At 44.1% G+C, this 19,001-nt stretch overlaps 1 protein-coding gene across 1 annotated transcript in view; it reads left to right on the forward strand.

Annotated features, from left to right (window-relative positions):
- The window catches only part of TDRD3 (tudor domain containing 3), a 407,068-nt gene that overhangs the window by 100,668 nt on the left and 287,399 nt on the right, over positions 1-19,001 (forward strand). The window contains exon 3 of the mRNA XM_073663947.1: positions 18,327-18,392. Coding sequence (XP_073520048.1) covers positions 18,327-18,392 — 66 coding nt within the window. The remainder of the gene's footprint in view (positions 1-18,326; positions 18,393-19,001) is intronic.

Below are 19,001 nucleotides of genomic sequence, written 5' to 3' on the forward strand. Positions count from 1 at the left end.
ATATAGGAACAGAAACAATCTTGCTGTGTAGCTACAGGAGCAGAACCAAGCTTGCTACATAGATATGAAAACAGAAACAAGCTTACTACATAGATAAAAGAATATAACCAGACTTATTACATTTATAAGGGAATTGAACCAAGTTTACTACAATAGGTATGGGAACAGAAAGAAGATTATTATACAGATATGAGAAGAGAACAGAGTTTGCTGCATCGATATGGAAACAGAACTATGTTTACTGCATAAATACGGTACCAGAACCAAACTTACTGCTTAGATATGATGGCAAAACTAAGCTTATTACAGAGATAAGGGAACAGAACCGAGCTTAATAAGCAAATACATATGTGGCTTGGAAATAGCAGTTTTGCCCAATTCATCTAACAACATGTTTTGTGTTGACAAAAACTGAGCACTATACAAAAGTTACACACCGAGGTCCTTTTGCACACCACCTTTAAAAATAAAACAAAAAAAAATGTACTCTATCCTTCAAAAACCCATTCTGATTTTGTTAGATTCCTGTTGGTATTTGGCTGTTTTCACACTCTCATTGCTCATCACATCACTTGCTCCATATGCAGTGTGCATTTTTATGATCATTTCGCCAACCTCTTTCTCTTCTGATTGGCACATGATTGACTATGCAAATCATATATGGAGTGGTAATCTGACAAGCGTAGAAAGTGTGAGAACATCTGAATCCTAATAGGTTCCCTTTAAAGAGGTATCCTATCACCTCCAGAAATGCTATTTACATGCAGATGAGAGGTTGATTTGCAGGTAACTAGCCTTCAAAGCCTTGTTAGCCGGCTTACTGAAAAAGTAGCGACTGGAAAAATGAAGTCATTCTTCCTACCGCTGCTCGCTGCCAGAATATAGGGCAGTGCAGGGAGCAGGTGCTGTCTCCACTCACTACACAGTGGGTGTGTTGTAATCACTTCCCGGCACTTTTCGCTCTGCACATTCACTCTGTGCAGGGCAGTGATGACAGTCGCATTCTCTGTTCCAAGGGATAACTATAACTGCTCCTTACACCGCCCCTTTGACTTGGAGCGAGTAGCGATAGGGAGAATAACACTTAATTTTCTATCTTCAAGTTCACTCTTCCAGTCATCCTGCTACACAGGGTTTAAATGCTGTTTACCTTCACATTACACTATAACTGCAAGTATATAGCATTTCTCTAGGTAACAGGTTCCCTTTAAGAGGTAATGTTGTGCAGTCAGAAGAAAACAATAGTCCCCTCCAATATAAAAGCAAACAAACAAATCCATATCACAGCATATAATTTACATACAGTTCATAACCTTGTTTATAGGAAACCTGCCATGTATAAAAACATGGTATGAATCCAGAATATGGGATTATCTACATTACAATAATGACAGTAGCCTAGAAAATACATGAGAAAAAAATGTACTCCCAAGTTAACGCTCTGCAAAGCCATAGATTGTAGTGATTGTAGGTAGTACAACTATGCTTATCTTCAACCATCTTTACTCCGTGTTTTTTTAGTAATGTGGAATATGCTGTGCTTTTACTATACTTTTTCAAAAGAAACTGAATACCTAGTGTAAAGTCGGTTTACAAAGCAAGAGGAACGGAGCTATTACATTTTATATATTTAATCTGGAAAGGTAGGGAGTGTTTTTTTAAAAAAATACAAAGATGTTCTAAAATGGGAACAAAACAATGCGGAATATATCACGATGTTACCTTTTTATAGAGATGAAACATGCCATGGATAGCATCATCCATTTGACAGGTATTACATTGGAGGTGTTAGAATTACCTTACGGTGATGTGAGCGAATGTGTTATGTTCGTCCCTTCGCTACGACGCTGAAAATAATATATCTTCCACAAATATCAGATCGATGCAAACCCCAATATTGATCACTGACCACTGGCTCCAGAAAGTCTGAGTTAACTCCTTTGAACAGAGTAAGCCCTTGCTTTGGAAGTGTACTTCTCTGCCTCTGAATATATGATTAGCCTTTTTGGTTGGTTCTCATCAGAATTTTTGTAATTATCTATTCATGGCAGGAGGCTCTACTTCAATGGAGGTTGAAGTGTCAGTTCTTTCTCACGTCCCCTGTTATAATTAATCCCATATGTTCAATGTGAGTAATGTGAGGATGATATGTCCCTTCTCTGGAGATGTCTTTATGGATTTTGTAATTTTTCTCACCGTCACCTTCCCCTTTTAGAGGTGGCATGGGAGACTGATTTACAGATAGTCTCCCAAACCCATCCCAGGGCGCAACCTCCCTGGATCCCACAATACCCTCTCCTTCTTGGACTTGGAAATAAGCTTCTCTGTAAGGTCACTCACTTTCCTCAAGACTGGCATCTACGGGTAGTGCAGCCTGAAACTCCTGGCTAGAGGTAGCCAGAAGCAACCTTAAGGCCCCAACCTCACAGGAACCCTCTGGGACTTGCTCTGGCTCAGTATCTAGTTCTGTTATCCCTCTGGATGATGAGGGTCCAGAAGGAAGCGCGTTACCTGCGTTCTGGGCACTCTGACTGTGAGTGACAGCTGCTATGTAGGCTGTCTCCCCGGGGAATTATAACACTTTCCCATCAGCCTGACAAGCTGTGAGTAACAGTTTCCTCTCACCCTGACAGATTGGGGATACTACTTTCCCACCATCCTGACAATCTGTGGGTACCGCTCTTCCATCACCCTGACAGGCTGTGGTACCGCTTTCCCACCATCCTGACAGGCTGGGGATAAAACTTTCCCCATCTCCCCTGAAACCTCAGGAGCAGTGCTAATCATGGGGCAACTACCACCGGCCAAGTCACACTCCGTCAGGACATTGGTCAGCTGCACGCGACCACCTACTTCATGAACCCCTGTCCCCATCCTCCCCTAATACCTCAGGAGCCGTGCTAATCATGGGGCAGCTACCACTGGCCATGTCAGTCTGTTGTGACACTGGTCAGCTACACAGGACCACCTACTTCATGATCCCATCGCTCTGAGCACTGGGGCTTGCTTCTTTTTAAGGGATTCTCAGCCGTATCACCCCGCAGCGTGACATGGCTGAGTTCTCCTGCACAGCAAATTGTCTCTTCAGAGAGGAAGAGAACTTGAACTCTAGTGCCACCTATTGGAAGTAGCAATCCTATAAGTCAATATTGACCCTTTAACGAGCCTTGTCACATGACTTAGGATAAAAGCCAAACCAGAACTCACACTTTGCACTGACGAGGGGCAGTACCCCGAAACAGTGTCTGCAAATTGAGTTTCTGGTCTTGGCTTTTATCTTAAGTCATGTGACAAGGCTCGTTAAAGGGTCAATATTGACTTGTAGGATTGCTATTTCCAATAGGTGGCACTAGAGTTCTAGTCCTCTCCCTCTCTGAAGAAACAATTTGCATATTTCCCAGAGGAGCATTGCGGCTTGAAAAGTCTCCTCACCTGACGTGCTTAGCATGTCGCTCTTCGCAAGGAGAAACGTTATTTCTTACTCCTGTACAGCAAAACACATTAACATCATGCATAACAATGTATTGAGTGACCAACCATCCAAGAAACTCCCCACAAATGTTCTATTGGGGACCGATTTGGGACACCCTCACTTCCCTTAATCCTCTCCCTGCACAACAGTCTAGGAAAACCCACGCCATCGGTAAAGATCGGCAAACACCCCCGATCCCGGTGATAATCAGGGTCTTTCCCAGCTATAAGATCTTCAGGGAACATAAATTCAGGGCGGATGAGAGTTCATTCTGCACCGGTGTCTTTGATCCCACCGTAATGTTGTCGCCCACACTAACCGGTTGCAAATTTTCACGGGCCCTCCCTACCACTCCACCCACAAAGGACTGCCGCATTAGGCCTCTGGGCCTCGGATGTGGGGTTCCTCTTCTGCCTCTTTGAGCAGGTGATTTAAAATATTTCCAGGTCTGTTACGGGTATAGCACCGGAGGAAGTCTAATGCAGGCCTGGTGCTGGAAGATGGGGTGAGACCCCCACCACCCCCCGAGGACCGGCTAGCTGGGGCATTTGTTGTCGGTCTACCCTTTTTCCAGCTGGCGACAGCTGTCTTCTGCACCTTTAGTTGTACAGTTAGCCTCTTAGTACTGCGATCTGTGTGGCCTTGGTGGCTTTCTTTGCCTCCCGATCCACCACGAACTGTCGGACCTCCAAAGGGCAAAGATGAAGAAATTGGTCCTTCACCATTAGGTCCTCTAAATCCTTGAAGATGGTAACCGATAGTCCCTGGACCCGCTGCTTGAAGTTTGCTCTGAGCCCGTCCACCACATCACTGTAGGTGTCGTGAGGTCCAGGTTGGAGGGTCTGGAACTTTTTTCGGTACGCTTCAGGAGTCAATTGATATTTTCGTATCCGGGCCTGTTTGATGGTCTCATATTGTCCATCTTATCCTCAAGGGAGAGCGGCGAACACCTCTAGATCTTTGCTTCGTAGCCTTAGTGTTAAATATCGAGCCCACTGGTCATCAGGCAACTGGCACTGTCTGCAAGCTTTATCAAATCCCCTCAAAATGTGTCCAGATCCAGGTCATTGTCCATGACAGTAAAATGCTCAGGATAGGGTTTAAAGGTGTTGACATTACTGGACTCACTTTAGTGGGGTAGATTGCTTCTACTTAACTCCAGCTGACGGTGTCTGTCAGCCTGTCATTCTGCAGCCTCTCACTCGGTTTGTCACTCAGCAGCCTCTTGCTTAGCTTGTCGCTCTCGTGCTGCAGCTTCTCGCTTGGCCTGGGCTGACCGCTCTGCAGACACACACTACACTCTGCATTCTTGTAGCACAAGCTGTATCCACATTTGAGGGTCACATCCTCCCATTTGCTGCAGAAAGAGTGGCAAGCAAGAGTCCATCCCACTCTGGGAGCTATGGTGGCTGCTGGCCACTTATGAGTCAGACAGTTTTGGAACTGGATCCAAAACTGGGCATCCTGGTGCTCCACTGATCCTGGGCTCTGGTGCCACATCGTGTTGGTGTCTGGCATCATCCTTCACCAAGGCACAGATCAACATCTTTTTGGTTCTGTCTGACCCATTGAGACCTCGCTCCGCACACAAATGGATCAGCACAGCTTTCTCGTGCTTCTTATAAGCCGCTGCCATCTTATCAGTCACTCGCCAAATAAAAGATGGAACAGAAAAACAAGAGAGGGAAGGGATATATTTGCTACACGTACAATATTGTCCCAGGTGTAGATAAACACTGAGTCCGATCCTCAAAACTTTGCACAGAATCCTCAATGGGACCGTGCAAGTTTTTAGTGACAGGGATGATTGCTCATCCTAGATCACTAATGTTGTGATATCCCACCGATTTCCACCACTTTGTCAGGGAGAATGGCAGGGGAACTCACACCGATCCCACCGCTGCCCCCAGTTTATCAGGGAGACTAAACTCTGCGTGCCTCCAGTCATCAGGACAATTACGCAACTGAATGAATGATAGACGAGGTCCTGGGCTGTTTCCACTACTATGTCTTTTATTTGGGAGCTCAGTGAGCGTATAGTATATACACCTCCGATTCCAATGGATGGAATATAAATACACCGATACTATCATTGCCAAATCCACAATAGCTAAAGGAACCACTAGATGCCACCACTAATCGTTTATGCAGCCCGATTGGACACCCATTACAGGTAGCGCATGGCTTCATGGATGCGGTTTACAGAGCAAGAGGAACGGAGCCATTACATTTTATATAATCCGGAAAGGTAGGCAGTGTTTATAAATACTGTATTGTTTTGTTTCCATTTTGTAACATCTTTGTATATTTTTTTTTATATAATCACATGGCATAAAAGGGATAACAAAAGGAAAAGTACTAAACCTGTGTCGCGGAAATGGCTCAGAGCTTAGCAGAAGGAGGTACTCCTTAGGAAAATTAACAGAACTACAGAAAGCTTCCAGGACTGACAAATGACCAAAACCCAAACTCTGATTTTTATTAGATCAAGGTTATGCCCACATACCTCCCCTTAGTGAGCTCATATGAGGGCTGGTTGTGGGATGTGCTAGGTCTTTTAAAGTTTGATGAAGTCTCCAACTTTCAGGGTATCTTCACCACTGGAGGTCCCAGGTGGGAGATATTGTGGTCCTGTTTCCCATCACGATTTTACCTTTCTATAGAGATGAAACCTGGCATGAATAGCATCATCCTTCTTACTCAATATTAAGTTGGAGGTGTTAGAATTTCGTTACAGTGATGTGAGTATGTTATGTTCGTCCTTTCGCTACGACGCTGAAAATATATCTCCCATAAATATCGGATTGATGCAAACCCCAATATTCATCACTGACCCCTGGCTCCAGAAAGTCTGAGTTAACTCCTTTGAACGGAGGAAGCTTTTGCCTTGGAAGTGTACTTCTCCGCCACGGAGTATACGAATCCAAGCCTTTTTGGTTGGTTTTCATCAGATTCCTTGTTGTAATTACCTCTTCATGACAGTAGGCCCTACTTCAATGGAGGTTGACATGTCATGTGTTTCTCACTACTCCAGTTATAATTAATCCCATATGCTGATTGTGCGGATCATATGTCCCCTCTTTGGAGATGTCTTTATGGATTTTATAATTTTTCTCTATGACAACACACCAAACAGATTTTGCTTAATTTTTGGTGAATAAAACTAACTTTATTAAAAAAGTACTCCAATCAAAGTTTTATCCTCTTAATATATTGCAATCATATTATTTAGCACTTTGTATTTACAATTGCTCATCTTGCCCTTCTACCCAGTTAATAACTGTGTGTGTGTGTGTGTGTGTGTGTGTGTGTGTATATATGTATGTGTATGCCCCCGACCCACCTTTGACTGCGGTTGTGCCAATATGTACAGGCAGTTTCTGAATCCACAGGGCTGATTGCTACAAAGAATAAACCTATTTTGACTGTTTGTTTCTAAAACTTTTTCAATGCTAAGAATTTATTTTGTGAATATTCTGGTAGAAGAAAAGATTATTAAAGATAATTAATCCTTTTTCCTTAAATGTATGTAAATACAGGTTTAGAGATAAAAAGCAGTAAGGATACTTAATAACCCTTGTCCCATCACACTTCATCTCCCACGGAGCTGAAATTGTTCTCTGCTGGATGCCAGCTGCTTATGTTAATTATTGCATGCTACTACAAATGACTTGTGCTACAGCACAGCAATTGGCTTAATTCTATGCTTTAGTAACTTCCAAACTAAAGCAGTGAAACAAGACTATAACTCAGAATGTCTGTCACACAAGTCAGTTAATGCTGCCAACATATTCAGTTTCTTTTTTTTGGGCTTTGTTTGGGCCCCAATGTCCAGACCACACGCTGGGAGTATAAATAGTGTGGTTTAGCCTGAAGCATTTAGACAGTGGCTCTGATTTCTGCTTGATTCCCACGCATAGTGCATACTAGAGATGAGCGGTGTTCGACTAGAACTGTTCGCCAATCTCAAATTTGAGCTGTTTTGGGCGGTGTTCGAGTTGTTCGACGAACCCGAACGATTTGCAAAAAATTCGGCTGTTCGAGGTTATGTTCGATAACTGTTCGTGCACCAAAAGCGTGTCCTGCATGTCTGGCGCTATTTAGAGCACCAATCATGCAGGGATTGTCTGCCACTCACTGTAATGCCACAGCCATGGTGGTTGTGGCATTACAGTGATTGCCCAAATCGATGGGAACAGTGCTCACAGTGAAACATGAAAAGCCGGCAATTCAGCAGCGGCATACACCAGTACCCGACAATTTAGAACAGAAAGAATAGAGAATCACACATAGATTAGATAGATAGAAACATGTCAGTCACACATATAAGAAGCACAGTGACAGTGTTGCTTACTGTACTTGTCATTTAGTGTAAAGGATTTATCAAAAAAAATAATAGTGTTTTCATGCACCGTCTCTTTAAAAAAGCCGGCCGGCAATTCAGCATCTGTACCCGACAATTTAGAATAGAAGGAATAGAGAATCACACATAGATTAGATAGATAGAAACATGTCAGCCACATATATACGAAGTACTGTGACAGTGTTGCTTACTGTACTTGTCATTTACTGCAAAGGATTTATTAAAAAAAATAATAGTGTTTTCATGCACCGTCTCTTTAAAAAAGCCGGCCGGCAATTCAGCATCTGTACCCGACAATTTATAACAGACAGAATAGAGCTTCACACATAGATTAGATAGATAGAAACATGTCAGTCACATATATAATAAGTACAGTGACAGTGTTGGTTACTGTACTTGTCATTTAGTATTAAAATAAAGGATTTATTATTAAAAAAAATTGGCGTGGGGTTCCCCGTAATTTTAGTCTCTAGCGGAGGTTAAGCAGACAGCTGGGGCAGATGTTTGAAGCCTGGGAAGGGGGTAATACCCACGGAGCTTCCCAGACTACTAATATCAGCCCCCAGCTGAATACCTAGCCTTTACTAGCTATTAAAATGGGGGACCCCCCAAAAAAATGACGTGGGGTCCCCCCTAATTTAATAGCTAGCAAAGGCTAGGCAGACAGCTGGGGGCTGATATTAATAGCCCAGGAAGGGAACCATGAATATTGGCCCCCTCCCAGGCTAGAAACACCAGCCGTCAGCCGCCCCAGAAATGGCGCATCCATAGGATGCGCCAATTCTGGCACTTAGCCTCGCTCTTCCACGCTGCCCTGGTGCGGTGGCAGGGGTTAATAGGGTTGGGGTTGATGTCAGCTTATAATGCCAGCTGACATCAAGCCCAGGTTAGTAATGGAGAGGCGTCTATAAGACACCCCCATTACTAACCCCATAGTCAAAGTTAAAAGAAAACACAAACACCCAGAATAAAGTCCTTTAATTGAAATAAAGACACATTCCTTTATTGTTCTAAATTAAACCATACTTACCGTCACGCCCATTCCAGCTGAAGCCAACGATCTCCTGCAATAAAAGAAAAATAATAAAGCAACCTCATCCTTACCTTTCCATGGTTCCCACGACAGCTTCAGCTCTGCTACATCGAGATGACAGGCTGGACCGCAGCAGAACGCTGCCATCCATCCTGTCATCCCGCAGACACTGAGAAGCGCAGGCATGCTTGCGCTCTGCAGTGTCTGGCTGTGACGGCATAAAGATGAGACGAGTTCATGTCCAATGAACTCGGCGCACCTCATGCACGTCACTGACAGCGTGGGAAAATTCTCCTGCACTCAGCACTTCAGCGTGAGAATTCTCCCACGCTGTCAGTGACGTGCATGAGGTCAGCTGAGTTCATTGGACATGAATGAGCTCACCTCATGCACGTCACTGACAGCGTGGGAGAATTCTCACGCTGTAGCGCTGAGTGCAGGAGAATTTTCCCACGCTGTCAGTGACGTGCATGAGGTGAGCTGAGATCATTGGACATGAATGAGCTCACCTCATGCACGTCACTGACAGCGTGGGAAAATTCTCCTGCACTCAGCGCTTCAGCGTGAGAATTTTCCCACGCTGTCAGTGACGTGCATGAGGTGAGCTCATTCATGTCCAATGAACTCAGCTGACCTCATGTACGTCACTGACAGCGTGGGAGAATTTTCACGCTGAAGTGCTGAGTGCAGGAGAATTCTCCCACGCTGTCAGTGACGTGCATGAGGTGCGCCGAGTTCATTGGACATGAGCTTGTCTCATCTTTATGCCGTCACAGCGAGACACTGAGGAGCGCAAGCATGCCTGCGCTTCTGAGTGTCCGCGGGATGACAGGCTGGATGGCAGCGTTCTGCTGCGGTCCAGCCTGTCATCTCGATGTAGCAGAGCTGAAGCTGTCGTGGGAACCATGGAAAGGTAAGGATGAGGTTGCTTTATTATTTTACTTTTATTGCAGAAGACATTGGCTTCAGCTGGAATGGGCGTGACGGTAAGTATGGTTTAATTTAGAACAATAAAGAATTGTGTGTTTATTTCAATTAAAGGACTTTATTCTGGGTGTTGTGTTTTTTTAAATACTTTACTAGAAATTCATGGTGGTCATGTCTAATATTGGCGTGACCCCATGAATTTCGGGCTTAGGGCCAGCTGATAATGCCAAGCTGGCCTTAACCCCTTTATTACCCAGTGAGCCACCGCACCAGGGCCCTGGATGAGTTGGGTACAGCGCCAGAAGATGGCGCTTCTATGAACGCGCCATTTTCCGAGGCGGCTGCGGACTGCAATATGCAGCGGGTGGGGTCCAGAAAGCTTGGGCCTCCCTGCGCTGCAGATTCCAGCCCCCAGCTGCCTAGTTGTACCTGGCTGGGCACAAAAATAGGGCGAAGCCCCACGCATTTTTTTTTAAAATTATTTCATGAAATTCATGGAATAATTAAGAAAAAAAGGGCTTCCCTATATTGTTGTGTCCAACCAGGTACAAATAGGCAGCTGGTGGTTGGGGGCAGCCCGTTCCTGCCTGCTGTACCTGACTGGACACAAATATAGGGCGAAGCCCCACGTCAATTTTTTTTAAATTATTTCAGGAAATTCATGAAATAATAAAAAAAAAATTGACGTGGGGCTTTGCACTATATTTGGGTCCAGCCAGGTACAGCAGGCAGGAACGGGCTGCTCCCAACCACCAGCTGACTATTTGTACCTAGCCGGACACAACAATATAGGGAAGCCCTTTTTTTCTTAATTATTCCATGAATTTCATGAATTTAAAAAAAAAATACGTGGAGCTTCGCCCTATTTTTGTGTCCAGCCAGGTACAACTAGGCAGCTGGGGGCTGGAATCTGCAGCGCAGGGAGGCCCAAGCTTTCTGGGCCCCACCCGCTGCAAATTGCAGTCCGCAGCCGCCCCGGAAAATGGCGCGTTCATAGAAGCGCCATCTTCTGGCGCTGTACCCAACTCATCCAGGGCCCTGGTGCGGTGGCTCACTGGGTAATAAAGGGGTTAAGGCCAGCTTGGCATTATCAGCTGGCCCTAAGCCCGAAATTCATGGGGTCACGCCAATATTAGACATGACCACCATGAATTTCTAGTAAAGTATTTAAAAAAAACACAAACACCCAGAAAAAAGTCCTTTAATTGAAATAAACACACAATTCTTTATTGTTCTAAATTAAACCATACTTACCGCCACGCCCATTCCAGCTGAAGCCAATGATCTCCTGCAATAAAAGTAAAATAATAAAGCAACATCATCCTTACCTTTCCATGGCTCCCACGACAGCTTCAGCTCTGCTACATCGAGATGACAGGCTGGACCGCAGCAGAACGCTGCCATCCAGCCTGTCATCCCGCAGACACTGAGAAGCGCAGGCATGCTTGCGCTACTCAGTGTCTGGCTGTGACGGCATCCAGATGAGCCGAGGTCATGTCCAATGAACTCGGCTCACCTCATGCACGTCACTGACAGCGTGGGAAAATTCTCACGCTGAAGCGCTGAGTGCAGGAGAATTTTCCCACGCTGTCAGTGACGTACATGAGGTGAGCCGAGTTCATTGTCGGCTCATCTGGATGCCGTCACAGTCAGACACTGAGGAGCGCAAGCATGCCTGCGCTTCTCAGTGTGTGCGGCATGGCAAGCTGGATGGCAGCGTTCTGCTGCGGTCCAGCCTGTCATCTCGATGTAGCAGAGCTGGAGCTGTCCTGGGAACCATGGAAAGGTAAGGATGAGGTTGCTTTATTATTTTTCTTTTATTGCAGGAGATCGTTGGCTTCAGCTGGAATGGGCGTGATGGTAAGTATGGTTTAATTTAGAACAATAAAGAATTGTGTCTTTATTTCAATTAAAGGACTTTATTCTGGGTGTTTGTGTTTTTTTTTTAACTTTGACTATGGGGTTAGTAATGGGGGTGTCTTATAGACGCCTCTCCATTACTAACCTTGGCTTGATGTCAGCTGGCATTATAAGCTGACATCAACCCCAACCCTATTACCCCCTGCCACCGCACCAGGGCAGCGTGGAAGAGCGAGGCTAAGTGCCAGAATTGGCGCATCCTATGGATGCGCCATTTCTGGGGCGGCTGAGGGCTGGTGTTTCTAGCCTGGGAGGGGGCCAATATTCATGGCTCCCTTCCTGGGCTATTAATATCAGCCCCCAGCTGTCTGCCTAGCCTTTGCTAGCTATTAAATTAGGGGGGACCCCACGTCATTTTTTTGGGGGGGTCCTCCATTTTAATAGCTAGTAAAGGCTAGGTATTCAGCTGGGGGCTGATATTAGTAGCCTGGGAAGCTCCGTGGGTATTACCCCCTTCCCAGGCTTCAAACATCTGCCCCAGCTGTCTGCTTAACCTCCGCTAGAGACTAAAATTACGGGGAACCCCACGCCAATTTTTTTTAATAATAAATCCTTTATTTTAATACTAAATGACAAGTACAGTAACCAACACTGTCACTGTACTTATTATATATGTGACTGACATGTTTCTATCTATCTAATCTATGTGTGAAGCTCTATTCTGTCTGTTATAAATTGTCGGGTACAGATGCTGAATTGCCGGCCGGCTTTTTTAAAGAGACGGTGCATGAAAACACTATTATTTTTTTAAATAAATCCTTTGCAGTAAATGACAAGTACAGTAAGCAACACTGTCACAGTACTTCATATATATGTGACTGATATATTTCTATCTATCTAATCTATGTGTGAAGCTCTACTCTGTCTGTTATAAATTGTCGGGTACCGCTGCTGAATTGCCGGCCGGCTTTTTAAAAGAGACGGTGCACGAAAACACTATTATATTTTTTAATAAATCCTTTACACTAAATGACAAGTACAGTAAGAAACACTGTCACTGTACTTCATATATATGTGACTGACATGTTTCTATCTATCTAATCTATGTGTGATTCTCTATTCCTTCTATTCTAAATTGTCGGGTACAGATGCTGAATTGCCAGCCGGCTTTTTTAAAGAGACGGTGCATGAAAACACTATTATTTTTTTAAATAAATTCTTTGCAGTAAATGACAAGTACAGTAAGCAACACTGTCACAGTACTTCATATATATGTGACTGACATGTTTCTATCTATCTAATCTATGTGTGAAGCTCTATTCTGTCTGTTATAAATTGTCGGGTACCGCTGCTGAATTGCCGGCCGGCTTTTTTAAAGAGACGGTGCACGAAAACACTATTATATTTTTTAATAAATCCTTTACACTAAATGACAAGTACAGTAAGCAACACTGTCACTGTACTTCATATATATGTGACTGACATGTTTCTATCTATCTAATCTATGTGTGATGCTCTATTCCTTCATGTCTAAATTGTCGGGTACCGGTGTATGCCGCTGCTGAATTGCCGGCCGGCTTTTTTAAAGAAAGCTCTTCTGAGCAGTTTGTCAGCTTTTGGACACCTTTGAAGGTGTTTTCTATGTGTTCCTATGTGTTTTTGTTTGCCTGCCATTGGTTTTAACGGTGTTCGACGGTGTTCTAAGGTGTTCGACGAACAGTTCGACGAACAGTTCCTCGAACATCCCGGTGTTCGACGAACCGAACCGAACCCGAACACTACGGGGGTGGCTCAACACTAGTGCATACCAATAATTCTATGGATTATGTGTGATCATTTGTATGGAGTAGAGACAAAAAATTTTAGATTGTCTCATCTGAGAGAATCGGGAAGATTATGCAAATGACACTCTAATCAAACTCTGACCAGCATTTTATCAGAGTGTCAGCATAGTGTGATCCAATTCGCTAGGATGAGAGAATTGGAGCACACGGAGGAGAAGATGGGAAAAAAACATATCTCCATTGTGTCAGTGTGTGGAAGTAGGACTGCACTCAGATATCATCCAAGTGCAGTCCAAGCACTCATGGACTTGCATGGCCAAACTCTGACATGCTGCAATTTTTAAATCAGACATGTGCGCGGCCCCGTAGACTAACATTGGTCCGAGTGCGATCCGATGTTTTGTTGGATCGCACTCGGACCCATAATACGGTGGTGCGAGCCCTTAGGATGCAAAATGTATTTCTATGTGAGACATGGTTTTGTACTGGTTATTGTGTCCTTCAAAGGTTCTTTGGGCCAAAAGGCATTTAGCAATGGCTTAATATATGAACACATCTGTAAGGAGCTGATGATCTGGTTATAGCTGAATATTGATGCTATAAGACCCTGTGGATATGTCACAGACTGCGATGGGGCCGAGCTGCAGTGCCAGGCACAGTCATGTAAAAAATAAATCCCTGTGTGTGGATAAGCTTTGTACTGCTTCTTGGTTTCTGGTCCAAAACTGATTGAAGACCCTATCCTAAGGCCCTCCATGGTTTAGGGTGAGTTTTCGCTGGCTGATTATGATGAGCAAGTGTTCCTAGCCTTGTTCGTCCAGTGATCGGCAGTGGGTTTACAATGGCCAATCATCAGGAAACGAGAAATACACTCTCTCATTGGGTGAAATTATTTTTACGCATGATTGAAAACAGGACATGTGCTGCTGAGAGGAACGACGGCCTATGCATAGAACGAGAAAATACTGATTGTTCTGTGCGCATGGGAAGTCTTAACAGGCTGTTACCTGACCACCATTCATCGACATGTAGCCGATTAGTCTACACATCTGCTCTAAACATCTGTTCTAATCGTCTGAAAATAAAACCTTTTTATTCTCTGTAATGGATTTTTCATTCAGATACAGTGGGTATGGAAAGTATTCAGACCCCTTTTAAATTTTTCACTCTTTGTTTCATTGCAGCCATTTGGTAAATTCTAAAAAGTTCATTTTTTTCTCATTAAAGTACACTCTGCACCCCATCTTGACTGAAAAAAAACAGAAATGTAGAAATTTTTGCAAATTAATTAAAAAAGAAAAACTGAAATATCACATGGTCATAAGTATTCAGATCCTTTACTCAGACAATCATATTTAAGTCACATGCTGTCCATTTTATGTGATCCTCCTTGAGATGGTTCTACTCCTTCATTGGAGTCCAGCTGTGTTTAATTAAACTGATAGGACTTGATTTGGAAAGGCACACACCTGTCTATATAAGACCTCACAGCTCACAGTGCATGTCAGACCAAATGAGAATCATGAGCTCAAAGGAACTGCCCAAGGAGCTCGGAGACAGAATTGTGGCAAGGCACAGATCTGGCTAAGGTTATATAAGAATTTCTGCATTACTCAAGGTACCTAAGAGCACAGTGACCTCCATAATCCTTGAATGGAAGAAGTTTGGGACCACCGGAAGTCTTCCTAGACCTGGCCGTCCAGCCAAACTGAGCAATCATGGGAGAAGAACCTTGGTGAGAGAGGTAAAGAAGAACCCCAAGATCACTGTGGCTGAGCTCCTGAGATGAAATAGGGAGATGGGAGAAAGTTCCACAAAGTCAACTATCATTTCAGCTCTCCACCAGTGGGGCCTTTATGACAGAGTGGCCCGACAGAAGCCTTTCCTCAGTGCAAGACATATGAAAGCCTGCATAGAGTTTGCTCAAAAACACATGAAGGACTTCCAGACTATAAGAAATAAGATTCTCTGGTCTGATGAGATGAAGATAGAACTTTTTGGTGATAATTCTAAGTGGTATGTGTGGAGAAAAACAGACACTGCTCATCACCTGCCCTATACAATCCAAACAGTGAAACATGGTGGTGGCAGCATCATGCTATGGTGGTGTTTTTGATCTGCAGGGACTGGATGACTGGTTCCAATTGAAGGAAACATGACTGCGGGCAAGTACAGAGATATCCTGGATGAAAACCTCTTCCAGAGTGCTCTGGACCTCAGACTTGGCTGAAGGTTCACCTTCCATCAAGACAATGACCCTAAGCACACAGCTAAAATAACAAAGGAGTGGCTTTAGAACAACTCTGTGACCATTCTTAACTGACCCAGCCAGAGCCCTGACCTAAACCTAATTGAGCATCTCTGGAGAGACCTGAAAATGGCTGTCCACCAACGTTCACCATCCAACCTGACGGAACTGGAGAGGATCTGCAAGGACGAATGGCAGAGGAACCCCAAATCCAGGTGTGAAATACTTGTTGCATCATTCCCAAGAAGACTCATGGCTGTACTAGCTCAAAAGGGTGCTTCTACTCAATACTGAGCAAAGGGTCTGAATACTTATGACCATGTGATATTTCATTTTTTCTTTTTTAATAAATTTGCAAAAATTTCTACATTTCTGTTGTTTTTCAGGCAAGATGGGGTGCAGAGTGTACATTAATGAGAAAAAAATGAACTTTTTAGAATTTACCAAATGGCTACAATGAAACAAAGAGTGAAAAATTTAAAGGGGTCTGAATACTTTCCGTACCCACTGTACGTAGATGTTAATACACTATAATCATTCTGATTGGCAGACAACTCAGTCTTCTGTCACATAAGTCAGATTTCATATAGATAAAATGGCCAGTTATACCCACCAACCTAGACTGAAATGAGACTTTACAGAAATTGGTCAAATATCTGTATATGTGAAGGCGCCCTAATGGCCCATTTCTACAAGCCGACCTTGGCCATTAAATGACTGCTGATCTGCTGCAATTCGGCTGTTATTTACTTGCCTGTTTTCACTGGTCACCGAACGTTTAATATACATAGAACGTTAATATGACCGTTCTTTGTGCATATAATACTTTATCGGCAGCACATGTCCTGTTTGCCCTGGACAATGTGCTACTGAGAACGATGATTTTTAAGCCTGCTCACAAATCATTTTGCTCAATCATCTGATGTTTGGCAGCATATTCCTACTTATGCTCATTCCCCGAATATGGGCCTGTCTAAATGTGCCGGAAGAGTCCTACGATATCTGTCTGCACTATGCCCTACCTCTTTGTCAGACAGTTTCCTTAGCTCTGTGGGGGATTTTGCGTTTTCTACATTCAGAGTGGGCTAGAGGAAAATGTGACCCCTATTTTGATGGAAAAGAAATCTACACCTATAGATTTGTGTGATCTGTTATACCAGTTTCTGCCATATACAAAATCTATTGGGCAGCAGGAGGTCTCACCCACATGTGGGAAAAGCGGCTTGAGTGGCATAAAGTCTATGATACTTTCCCCTCTTGGTGTATTCAGGACAGGTTTGTGGCTCCTTAGGTGTCTCAGAATCCTGGATTCGGATCTGTCCATATCGGTATGGGTTTTGTTCATCCAGTATTCTCTTCTGACACAAGGCCGCGTTCACACAACCTTGTTTTTGGTCGAGTGCTGTATATGAAAACACTGACCCAAACAGACAGATCCAATGTCATCCAATTAGACTGTACGTATCAGTTATTTTTTTTTCACAGACCGAATCTGCACTTGAAGAAAAATGGTCGCAGTGTGCACTAGTTTCTTCTGTATGTCAGTTGAAAGTCGCCTGTTCAGGTTTGAGCGTTCCAAAAAAATTCTGATCTTGTGCAAATCAACTGCATTGCATCCCCCTTTTTTTAATGTATTCATTGTCATTCTTTAACATAGGAAACTATATTTGGTCTTCTAAAATTTGATAACTGCTGATGTAGAAAAATGGATGCCATTCAGCTGAGAATTAAGATGGAAAAACTCCACTTTTTGATTCATTTTTTTCCCGTTCATTAGAATGTGTGAAAACCCTGGCAGAATAACATGGCGCAGATGTGAAACTGCGTTAAATCTGCAAGGAAAAAAATAAGTAGTGTGTGCATGAGATATCAGAAACCTCCTTCACTTTGCTGGGACAAGTAAAATGCTGCGTTTTTCTTGACAAAAACACGACATGTGAACATGCTTTTAGTATGAGACCTGTCTCAAAGACCCTACAGGCTGAGCTGGGCTCGTCTGCGTCCATAGAAGATCTTCATGGATATAGTATATCATGAATGGCATTAAAGAAGTCCTCCACTACTTTTTAAGAGTCCCCCAATGTATTAACCCTGTGATTAAAGACGTTTTGTAATTACCTTGCTGTGTCTTTATTGCCTGTGAGTGGCGCTATCACTGGCCGCTCACAGGCATCACGTGACCCCCGGCTGCAGCCCGAACTTGACATGACATCAGCGGATGTCAGAGCCGGCTGCAGCCGGGGGTCACGTGATGCCTGTGAGCGGCCGGTGATAGCGCCACTCACAGGCAATAAAGACACAGCAAGGTAATTACAAAACATCTTTAATCACAGGGTTAATACATTGGGGGACTCTTAAAAAGTAGTAGACAACTCCTTTAAGGATCCCTCAGCCTCTGCCGCCCGTAGCAGACTGTACAGCCAGTACTACATGTGCTGCGGTCTATAGCCCCTATAATAAGCCCCCATAGTGCTATCCTGCTGGTGTATACTGTGACTCTTGTGGAAATAAACGCTTACACAAATGAAGGCTTCCCTGTTATATCTGTCTGTGTCTTGTCCCTGCCTGGCACACTGCGTCCCCTCACTTTCTCCCTTTTTCCCATCACTACTGTACGTTTCCTTTTTTCTATTTTTCAGACAGACCTTCGAAGCATCGGGAAGAAGTTTCTCCCCAGCGACATAAATGGAGGAAAAGTAGAGAAGGTAACGAGCAGTCCAGCTTTTTCTTCATTCCCTTTTTGCTAACCTCATTGTTACGGCGGTGTTACATCTGGGGAAGCTGAATCCTCTTCTATTCCCCCTTTCTAGAATGGAGACACGTCTTATGAGGTCATTTCTCGGGGGAGCTCGGGAGACGAGTTGTGTAGAATTGCGTGCCACCGCTGTTGACCTCTTGTGTCGCCAGTGCGGCAGCTTTGGCTGGGACTGATTATGTCCCCTGCATGTCTTGTCTGTGCGCGGGGCTGATGGAGGATGCACACCAGTGTTTTATTAATGCTTCTGAGAGGATTTAGTTTGTGAGGTAAATCCGAGCTGACTGGCGGGGAGAGGTTTCGGTGCTGCCAGTTACCAGCTGTTTCTATTTGTTTATCAGCTGGGGCTGCAGGGTCTGACTGGATTCGTGACAAGTGTACCACCTTCCATAATTAGGAGAGGGGCAGCCGGGGGTCCGCAGGCCGGCCACACGCCCTATGTATAGACCGTCTTAGGAACAAGTCTGCTAATGTGACAGATGCACCATTCATTAGCAGCTCTGTGTGGGCCCAGGAAATCCAAGCTCTTGAAAGCTTATTTTCTATTTTCACATCTCCT

This window comes from Phyllobates terribilis, unplaced genomic scaffold (assembly GCF_046119375.1).
Source record: "Phyllobates terribilis strain yellow unplaced genomic scaffold, ASM4611937v1 Scaffold_2__4_contigs__length_985480577, whole genome shotgun sequence".
Lineage (NCBI taxonomy): Eukaryota > Metazoa > Chordata > Amphibia > Anura > Dendrobatidae > Phyllobates > Phyllobates terribilis.